The 10,887-nt window shown below is 39.2% G+C and overlaps 1 protein-coding gene across 1 annotated transcript in view; it reads left to right on the top strand.

The window, feature by feature from the left end:
- Positions 1-4,447: 4,447 nt before the first annotated feature.
- Positions 4,448-10,887, top strand: part of LOC138049619 (solute carrier family 15 member 2-like) — a 26,442-nt gene continuing 20,002 nt past the window's right edge. Inside the window, exons 1-6 of the mRNA XM_068895994.1 lie at positions 4,448-4,516; positions 4,586-4,825; positions 7,527-7,585; positions 8,316-8,406; positions 9,211-9,352; positions 9,738-9,827. Coding sequence (XP_068752095.1) covers positions 4,759-4,825; positions 7,527-7,585; positions 8,316-8,406; positions 9,211-9,352; positions 9,738-9,827 — 449 coding nt within the window. The 5' untranslated portion in view covers positions 4,448-4,516; positions 4,586-4,758. The remainder of the gene's footprint in view (positions 4,517-4,585; positions 4,826-7,526; positions 7,586-8,315; positions 8,407-9,210; positions 9,353-9,737; positions 9,828-10,887) is intronic.

The following is a 10,887-nucleotide window of genomic DNA, read 5'->3' as shown; positions in this document are numbered from 1 at the left end:
CCTGCTCTTTACGACAAGTGTGCGGGTTCTTTTACGTCCCTCAGGATTATGAACATTGAAGGGTTGTGAGACGACACCTCCGGCTTATCGTCCTTATCTGAGAAGACTAGAGAGTCTAACCATTTGCAGATGTAATTACAAAGGCAGCACTTTCTCCTCAGTTATTTAAAGACCCTGAGTGTTGGTCCGGCCGGAGTTGAACTCACGACCTCCCGCGTGACAGCCCGGTGCTCAACCAACTGAGCCACCGGTGCGCGGTATGTCGTACGATCAAAATCCCCACCTTTGGGACAGACTTCCCCCGCTGGGGCTTAACATTGATAGGTGCATAATTTGACTAAAAAGAAAAGTATATTTAAATGGCGGCATTAATTTTGCAATAAGGTGTATTCCCCAAAACAGCGGCTGGTAATCGAGTATACTTCTAGCAATTTAAAGCAAGGTGACACACGCTAACACCAATCCGGTGTAGCCAACACATCACGCATGCGCACAACTATTTCACCCGGTCAATTAGCAGCCATGGACAGCTGTTTCGGCTTTTTGGGCCTCATTAGCATGGCGTAGCTGTACCAGTCTTTTTAATGAATAATCGTGGTGGGGTTTTACCATCGCAAAGTGAATTTTGCTATGATAAACAAAGAAATTGATCAAAGTAGCTTCAAAAAGAACTTGTATCAACTTGAATAAGAACATTGAGAATTTGATTTGTACATAAATTTATCTTAACTGATATGTAATGGATACCGTTTGTAAATATTTTATCTTTTTATTTACTTGAATGCATTCATCTCTTAACATGTACATAACTATTCTAACTATTTGTAATTATTGTTTATCATAAAAAGGTCCACATTAGCCTAGTGCTGCGGCTGGTGTTTTTTACAAGTCACAGGTCATTGTTTTACCAACACAAAAAGTATCCTAATCATTGATATTTTAAATTAACTTTAACCCTAGAACTTTTATTTAGGCCTAATTAGACCTAAGTTTAGCCTTTATGCATGTTTAGGATACTTACTGCATTGGCTAAGCAATGGCCTGTGACCTGTAAAAAATACCAGCCGCTAACTAGCTGTACGGCCATTTAACTTCTGATCTTTTCAAATAAATGTATGTATTTTTTTTTTTACTTAACCATTTGGTTAGTTACTATATCAACGGTGGCATCTCTCTTGTCCAAGGCCTCTAAAATCTTGTAACGTCTTACACAGACATTAAGGACTTTAAGGTCGTGTTCTATTGGCATCAACCGTTTCAACTGCAACCGATTTCGGTTGAAGCGGTTGAGGTTTCCCAATAGAACACTTTTTCCAACCGTTTTCGGTTGAAACGCGGTAACTCCTGGGAATAGTTATTACCAGACTTCTCAGCGTTGACAAATTGAGGCCCGAAACCAACATGGCAGGAACCCGCGGCCGACTTTAAATGGCCCGCGTAAATGACAGCGGTTGCTGCCAATGCTTTGTCAACCGTTTCAACCTTGTTTGATGCCGGTTGAAAAAGTTGATCAACCAAACCAACCGAAAACAGATTTTTCCCAATAGAACACGAAAAAATCCAACCAACTAAAAACGGTTGATCGCAATCTATCGCAACTATCTACGACGGCGACGTCAACGAAAACGTCACCTTAAAATATAACTGTGCACTATCGTAAGTTCCCCGCGGTTAGGCCATCTCGTAAGCGTCGTACAATGTGGGCGAAGTATCCTAAAAATACTGAATTGGTAAGAGCGGTTTCAGAGTAAAAATAGAGAATACAAGATTTGCATTTGTGCGCTCGCATTGTCGTCAAAAACTCAAATTTGGTGATTTCACGTCGTTGTTGTGCAGATTACCGCACGAAAATGTGTAAAAACGCGTGCCGCACGTGCAACACGATTACTTTTCCTCTTTTAACCAATGATATCGTTGTTTATTTTGAACTATTAAGTTCGTAACGTAATAAAAACATTTTTTTAAACCAACCCCATTAAATTTACGCAACGTCGCTGACTAAAACTAACCTTCCTCGAGTTTTCAAAACTTTTAACCACTACTCGATTAGCGACCTTTTCCAGCCTCTCGGTCCTTTCTCTTTAACGTTTCATGATGAATTGGAAATAATTGTGCCATTCTTTAGCCGACCTGGAAATTTTTCCCCGGCGTTTTTGCCGCCACAAGATCTTAACTAATGCTTGAAGTAATGAGTGGCATATTACAGTCGCGTTACCTGCGCAGTAAAAGTTACGAAAGCAATTAGCGCAAACGTCGTTAACCAATGATATTGTTGTTTTGTGGCGTGCAGTCGTTGACAACCGCGTCGTAGATCTTAGAGTGGGGACTTAACGATCTACGACGCGGTTGTCAACGAGAACGCCACGAAATGCATGTCTTTGAAGTTCTTTTCCTTTACTTTCATGAAAATAGAGCAGGATTATCTTCTCCTCCTTATGCACTTGAATAGTGCGGGCCTAAGAGGAAACAGCCAGAGATTATATTTCACCAAAAACCACACTCCAGAAGATGAGAAAGACTGCAATGGAGAAATATGATACAAACACTAACCAAATAAAGATAACGCCTGCTTGAATCTTCACACCCTGCTAGCAGTGCCTTTCTTTTGCTTGCTCGATTTTGGCGTTCTCGAGAAAGGCTTTGTATGAATCGAGTAAGATCTTTTTTGAATATGCGCTGTATGTTGCCAGGATACAGTCTCGAACCCAAGACTAATATGCCAGATCTCGCCGCCATCTTGGTTTTTCATGCCAGTGGGCTCAATTATAACCATCGGTTTTGTCACTAAACGGACGCTCGCACTGGAAAAACCGGTTTGACGAGAGAAAACAAGATTGACTAGTCCAGAAATTCGGGCTGCAGCGGCTTCAAAGAGTTGACGCGATTCAGGCAGAGCCTACTTTTCTCCTCCTCAGTAAATAAAAAGACAAAAGGAGGCTCACCTAGCAGGGTGGAATCTTCGTTGCTATGCTTCAGAAAGTTTTTTTTTTAATAAAACCTTTCATCGATCGATCCAGTCTTGGGTTCCAGTCCTTCGCAGACAGGTCACGCAAAATCGTGACAATCTAAATTTTCCAAGAGCTTCGCAACATCACATCAATTTTACTCGTTTAGATCATAGGTGACCCCTATTTTTTAAGACATAAACTGACTTGTTCTTCTTACAATCTGCATAATATGATGAAATGAAAAAAATCACAATGTAAAGTTATCTTTTTTTAAAAATTATCTTTCCTTGTGTCCTGAGTTCCGGGAATGGTTACAACAGGTAGCGCTTGCGAAAACGCTCCCTCCTGTTTACGACATCCCCAGCGGCATGCAAATATCTAAAAAACCCACTCCTATATTTCTATGCACAGAAACATTCACTGTAACATATTATTTTTATCATTTTTAACAGATGAGTAGATGAGGCTACATCTCGTTATGATGACCCATCTATCGAAATTAGGGTATTTCGGTGACCCCACCCCTCCCCCCCCCCCCAATCCATTTTTTTTTTTCATTTTTGGAATAAGTAATTTATGAAGATTTTCGCGCGAACGTCCTTAAACGAGGATAAATAATCGTGCTGCACGAGTGGCATGCATTTTAACACAAATTTTTGACTCTCCACAACAACGAGGTGAAATCGTCAAATTTCAAATTTGCGGTTTTCACGACGAATGTGAACCTTTCATTCTTGATATTAATATTTACTCTTAAAACCGCTTGTACCAATTTATTTTTAGCATACTTCGCCCATATTGTACGACACGAACGAGATGGGCTAATCACGAAAACCTTACGATAGTGCAAAGTTATATTTTGAGAGTGACCGTTTTTGTCGACGACGACTTTTTTGTCGTCACACAATCTTTCCTTGTTAACTATTGCGTGACGAGCCAAAATAAATAACTCTGCATAGTTAGGAGTGTAGCCTGCAAAGCAGGAGTATTTGAATTATTGGCTGACCTATCTTGGATAGCAAGCCTGAGGCCAGTCAAAAAAATTGCACTCAGTGAGAGGAGGACAGTACGAAATAGTAGTGGGGGAGGGGGAAGGGGCCGTGTGCTTTCAAAATGGCGGCCTTTTACGAACGTTAGACCTTGAACAAGCGTCCACCTGCCAAAAAACGCCTGCTCTGCAGGCTATAGGAGTGTAGGAGGCTGCTCAAATCGACCATAACCATCACCCCGGCCACTGGTATCTGCGCTTGGACAAAAACTTCAACAATGAATATACACCACTAAAATCAAATCTACGTTGTATCGGCTCTTGCTTAAAATATTTAGTTTCTCAACTTGTAATTACGCCGATCCGATCAGATCAAGCCACTGATCCAACGTACACCGCGGACAGGAAAGATTGTCCACGGTTGCTTGCTTCAAAACTCTTCAACAATGAGAGCCGATTGTCGAGCCGATTTAAAAAAAACAATTATGGTCCAGCGGACATCCCCTCGAGTGGATGCGTGGATCGTGATCGTTCGTTTTGTTTGGAGATTCCGCCGAGGCTACTTTTTGTCGGCAGAAAGGTAAATTCATCTTAGTAATCCATAATTTATCTGAAGGTAATTTCACTGTAATATCTTTATTTTTACCAGGCAAAAACAGTATCCCAGGGAACGATCGACAAAATATTTTTTGGGTTCTCAAAATGTCACCGCCGCCTCTATTGATGTGTTTTGTTTTGGTTTCTGACCAAATTGAGAAAGTTTTGTTCGAAATTTAAAACACTCATTTTACCTGCCAAGTGGAGACCCAACCATTGAATGAGATGTCTACCGCTGTATACAAGCCACTGAATGATACAGACACAGAGGAAGAACTGAAAAACATCCAAGGTAAAAAAAATTGCCTTAATAAAGTGAAAGCAAATAGTTAATTTCATCTGATGTATGTAAGCTGATATAGGAAGTGGAACAATTTTTGACCGCTTTGCTAATGATCAAGCATGCTGGGCGATCAAAAGTTAGAATCACCAGTGGGGAGAAAAACTTGAGATCGGCTTTCTGGGCAGTTGTGAAAAGGCTTTATGTTTTTTAATCTGTTAAATCTATTTTTTCGCCCTTATAGCGATCAAGCTTTAACGCAATGCTTGTACAATTTTGAATTGATGTTTATTGTTTTTGTTGGTTAACAAAATACATTTCTGCGCCAAAATCTTAACGAAATTGGGGACGAATCTTAAGCCATAATTTTTGTCCTGTCAACGAAGAAATGGATGCAGTTTGATCTTGAAAAAAATTATTCCTGTTATACATTGTACAAACCATCTGCTGGCAGCCCACGCCGGGAATTTTCGTTAATTATCGTTTTCGAATTTACATTATTTTTTGATAGTTCGTTTTTTTGCATTAATTACAGGGGATTGTAAGTAAGGAATTTTTGCTTAAGGCAAAAGCATGACCTTTGGATGGCCTTCTATTAAAATAATGTTTTCAGAACTTTCATATTAAATTATATTTTGAAATCTGAAAGCAATATAAAACTGAGATAAGACTAAGGAAGGCACTACAGCGACATGGAAGTAAACGTTTCACTTAGTAAGCTTAATTTATAGTTCCCAAATGATAAAGTTCACTTGAAATGTTTGATGTCTGTCCCCACAAATGTTTTTTGTTTTCTATAAGAGTAATGGTGTTAACTGGATACATATTTATATCCATGCTACCATATTGAGGAAATGCTAAAAAAATATATTGTATTGTTTTGCAACAGTGTGCATTCATTTGTTGGCTTCTGTTGAATTATACCAGCCTCGTAGCTGAAGGAACTACCAACGTTAAATAAAGTGACTAAATTACCTTTTTTTTGGGAGGCCTCAAATAAACATTATTAGTATCCAGATTCCGTACAATTTTTTTTCCCTTCCAAACTAAACCACCTTGTTGCTTTAATTCCACAGCCCAATGACAACTCATGAACTGCACCATTCAATTTAGAAACATATTTCATTTGAAAAGTATATTTAGGGTTTTTATAACTTTTTTAAAGTCAAATGAAGTTTTTCTTTGAACATTTACTCATCCTTAAAGGGGCTAGGTCACGCTATTTTTGGTAATTTTGTTTAATTTTGTTAATTATGAGCTCTAAACATCAAATTGGCAGAGCAAGAGTCTTTTATTTGCAAAATCACGGCCACATAACAACTGAGAAGGATTTTCCAGCTGTGTAAATGACATTTTGATATAGACTGATATAAATTTGAAAAAAGGTGGGCCAACGTTTTTCAAATTTACCCAAATTCAATCCATTTCAATCCTCTCCAGTTTTGTCCATCCATGTCCCTTCTTGGCTTCCCTGTGCTTTGTTAGAGTTCTTCTATAGTTTTGAACAGTTATTTTGATATTTTAGGTAATTCTATGACCATTCGATCAGTGCTGAAATTGCCTAGAATTGCGTGACCTAGGCCCTTTAAGGAAGGCGATCCTCGACAACTTTGAAAATCAAGTTTCAAGCCCAATTTCAATACTCACAATAATTATAGATTCTTTTAGTTTCAAGTAAAAAGGGTCGGGATAATCTGAAATAATATACCCAGTCGTGTCTTTGTATTTGAGTAGTGTATTGTAGTTGTAATGCCTTGTTCTGGAAAGGATTCCTTTAATTAGGGTTGTTGCTTGACCAAATTCTGGAGAAATATTATAAATTGGATAAATGGGCAAAACTTGTTTGCAGTTCCTCTGAGGAACAGTGGAATCTAACATTTAGTTCAACACATTAAATATCCAAACCATAAAGTGTATGTATGCAGTATGTTGTAGTTAAAGAAATTTTCTTGGTTAAAAAAAAGTAAATGACACCAATGAGGATGAGCTGAATGAAGTGCTGACTGCGTGACTTGTTTGACAGTACACTTTGAGACTGAACCTGAATTGCGGTAATAATTTGGGGTAAACAATCTGATAGGGCTTTAGACATGGTCTGGGCCGGCATCTCCCTGCTGAGACACGTAGCGGCGGAGGATGCACTTGCCCAGGTGCTTGGCAAAGTGGGTGTTGATGGTGTTGCTGTCGAAGAAGAAACAGGCAAAGGGGTCACCAGCCACATGTCAGTGGAAAGGCTGTTGTTCGTCGACTGAGACGTGATTTGTCATGGAAGTGACAAGCAGAAAAATAATAGAATGCTAATGCTGAGAACAACTGCTAAAAAATGAAGACTGCACAACACTCTCCTGTCGTAGCTCCAAATTTCTGCTACACTGAGACTGCTGACCAATGTAAGCCTGTGCATGTACGAATGAACCGGCCTGACCACTAAGCAAACTGCTCCAATTGTGGACCTAAACGCAAGGAAAACTAGCCTAAGGTTAAATTGCATTTAACCACTTTAAAAAAATTTTCAGACTTATTCTAGTAGTTTGTTTTTAACTTTTCCTTTTTCTTATAGACATTTTCATTATCTGAAACAAAGAAGAGAAAAAAATAAAGTAGTTTTAAATTTAACTTTTAATTTATCACGGAAATATTTTAACTACAATATATACTGATAATACATGTAATTGCATTATTTCCTGTTATTGGTTTGTGTTACCATTAATAGAAAATGAAGAAAACGAAGAGGAGGAAAAAAGACCACAGTCAAAACTGGACAAAATAAAGGTAATAAAAAAAATAGTATTCAAATGTGCGTGAACTGTACATTCCCCACCCATGTGTTTGTATGGCAATAAGTGACATATCTTGGAGGAGCATCTGATAGTATACAGGGAGGGATCATTGTCGCTGTTCGTAGTTGAAGCTCTAGATCACGAGCATATCACATATATGTTTTACGAGACATCTGGTTTGTCTCTTTCTACTGGGCAAACCTGCCCAGAGGGAAGGAGCACGAACAGGACTTGAGGTCCTATGCGAGGTGCTCCACCCTACCCTATCCAGACCAGAAAGACCAGACCACAACACCGGGAACTACATGCCCTACTCTTTACGACAAGTGTGCGGGTTCTTTTACGTCCCACAGGATTATGAACATTGAAGGGTTGTGAGACGGGACCTCCGGCTTATCGTCCTTATCCGAGAAGACTAGAGAGTCTAACCATTTGCACATGTAATTACAAAGGCAGCACTTTCTCCTCAGTTATTTAAAGACCCTGAGTGTTGGTCCGGCCGGAGTTGAACTCACGACCTCCCGTGTGACAGCCCGGTGCTCAACCAACTGAGCCACCGGTGCGCGGTGTATACATGTACATTGTATTTATATTAATTTGTATCCCCATAATACTGTGTGTAATCACCACTGTGACCTTCTTGCTGAACCTGGTTATCTTAAGTAATGACTTGTTTACCAGTATTAATATATTAATACTTGGTTATTCCCTCCTTGTTTAAGAATGTATTTCACAAGACTGGTTACCCCAGTGCGGTATGGTATATCCTGGGAAATGAGTTCTGCGAAAGATTTTCTTACTATGGAATGCATGGTAAGATAATGTTCATACTTTCACATAGACTTGTTGCTGTTGTGCACCATGATTGCAGTACAGAATTTAAGGCTTGTTTAAGTTGGCTTATCAGGGAGGTTTTATGTTCTTGAGCTTTACCTAAATTTGTTGTGGGTGCAATTTAATTAACAATATTGAAAGTAATCCTTGCTCTCAAAGGGTGGTTTTATCAGAAATGGAAAGTGCTTTCTAAGTCAATGGCCAGCGCTTATCCCCGGTTTCCATAGCATTAAGCGACTAGGAGTATTTTTAACTCCCCCCTGGATGGGATGCCAGTCCATCGCAGAGTTACCCCCAGCTTTTCGCTGGTACCCATTTCATACACCTGGGTGGAGAGAGTCACCGTGAGAGTAAAGTGTCTTGCCCAAGAACACAACACAATGTCCCCAGCCAGGACCCAAACCCGGACCACTCGCTCCGGAGTCAAGCACACTAACCATGAGGCCACTGCACCTCCCACAAATAAGTAAGAATAAAACACAGGCAGGAGTATTGACAGTCACTCGTTTGTGTTTTGAATAGTTTTTTTTAGTCAGATTGCTGTAAGTTGATGAAATGGATTATACCCATTGACTCCTGGGGGTTCCCCATTGACGAATAAAATTGTCTGGCGTTAGACAGTAAAATACTACGTGTAAGTATGGCCAATTTAGGGAACGTGAAAGGGTTAAGAGATCTGAGATGCAAGTTTTTGACATGGAGACCTCCTTTGTAGAATTTCCTTGGTTTATACTTGAACACTTGTAATTCCTGATTAATTTGTTTTTAATGATATTTTTTCAGCTATTCTTGTCATATATCTGACGCAAATGTTGAAGATGGATGATGATTCTGCAACTGCAATATATCACGCCTTCAACATGCTCTGTTATTTCAGCCCGTTGTTTGGAGCAATGCTAGCTGACAGCTTGCTTGGAAAATACAAGTAAGAAATAATTAGGAAATAATGTTTGAGATAATAAACAAAATCTCAAGATACTCAAGAAGAATTGGACCAGATACGTGTAAACCCATTCATCCTGAAAAAGGTAAAGAAGTTGGTAGCCACAGTCTACACTGGTTTGCATGAGGAAGATCTGCATCTGAAACTGCTACTTTGTTTAATATGTCAACTTGTTAGTCTTTGTTATACTTTGCTACTTCGTTGGATCAATTGCAGCTGTTAAGAATTGCTGAGCACTGCTGATGCAACATGCTATTGTTGCTGCTGGCTGCAAATACTGTTATTACTATGGCAATAATTATTAATATATTAAATTTTAATTGTATTGAACAGTTGTACCACTCATGAGTTATGTTTGATTTTTTAGGACCATACTGTATGTTTCCATTATCTATGCCATTGGAAATGTCACTGTGGCTATTACATCAATTCCAGCAGTATTAGCAAGAGTTAAAACGTAAGTTAATACTTCTCAGAAATACAGTGTAACTATAGGGAGAGTTCATGGCTAGAAATTGGTGAGCAGGGTTAGAGAGAGAGCACTCGGCTGATGTCAACGTATCTGATTGCCGCACTTTGTTTTATTTTTGGGTTAATTAATTGGTTCTTGTCTGCTCTGCTTCACGCAATCGTTAAACTTCAGTTAATGTCGCAGTTCCTGCAGGTATTTATATTTAAGACACAGTACAATAACAAAACCATGCAATGGTGACTAACGTACCATCTGATACAACCAACTTGTGTAGCACTCAACGCGACATGAAGGATATAACTGTAAGCAGACAATATTAAAGACAATGATAAAGGAACTCAGTTCGAATTTTTAGAATATAGTCCATTCATGTCTCGTTTGCGTTGCATATTGTTTACAAAATAACACGACATATAGAGGATAGCTTTTACGAGTCACGCTCCATTAACTACGTTTTACAACGCCGTTGTAAAGCTTTATAATGTTAATCAATCAATCTTTATTTAGTGTTCATCTTACATAACACAATTCTGGTAATTAAGGAACAAAGGTGGTCTAGGCAGGTCCACTGCTAGCAAAGGTCTCTTTCTTTTTCCATTTGCTGAGCTGATGACTACGAGAAAGGAGACCTCTGCCATTGGTCGAAACTCACTGTGTTGAGCATGCATGACGGTTACTTAGCGACAGAATCGGGTTGGCTCAGTAAATAACAACAGTGGAATTACTGTAAAGGAATGCAGGGAACCTCAAGCGGGCTCAAGTTGAAACACAGTCAGGGAGCATATTATAGGGCGTACAGTTTGAAGAGTGTCGTCCGAGCTTGCGGACGGCAGTTTGATCAAAGTGAGTTTCGAGGTCTTTTTTCCCCATATTTGTCAGCCCAGCGAATGCAAAAAAAAAAAAAAACACTGCTAGAAGGGAACAAGGCAGGTAGGTCACGCAATTTTAGGCAATTTCAGCACTGATCGAATGGTTGCAGAATTAACTAAAATATTAAAATAACTGTTCAAAACTATAGAAGAACTCTAACAAAGCACAGGGAAGC

The sequence above is a fragment of the Montipora capricornis genome, chromosome 5 (assembly GCF_036669925.1).
Source record: "Montipora capricornis isolate CH-2021 chromosome 5, ASM3666992v2, whole genome shotgun sequence".
NCBI classification, from domain to species: Eukaryota; Metazoa; Cnidaria; class Anthozoa; order Scleractinia; family Acroporidae; genus Montipora; species Montipora capricornis.
This window is presented reverse-complemented; position numbering and strand designations above follow the sequence as displayed.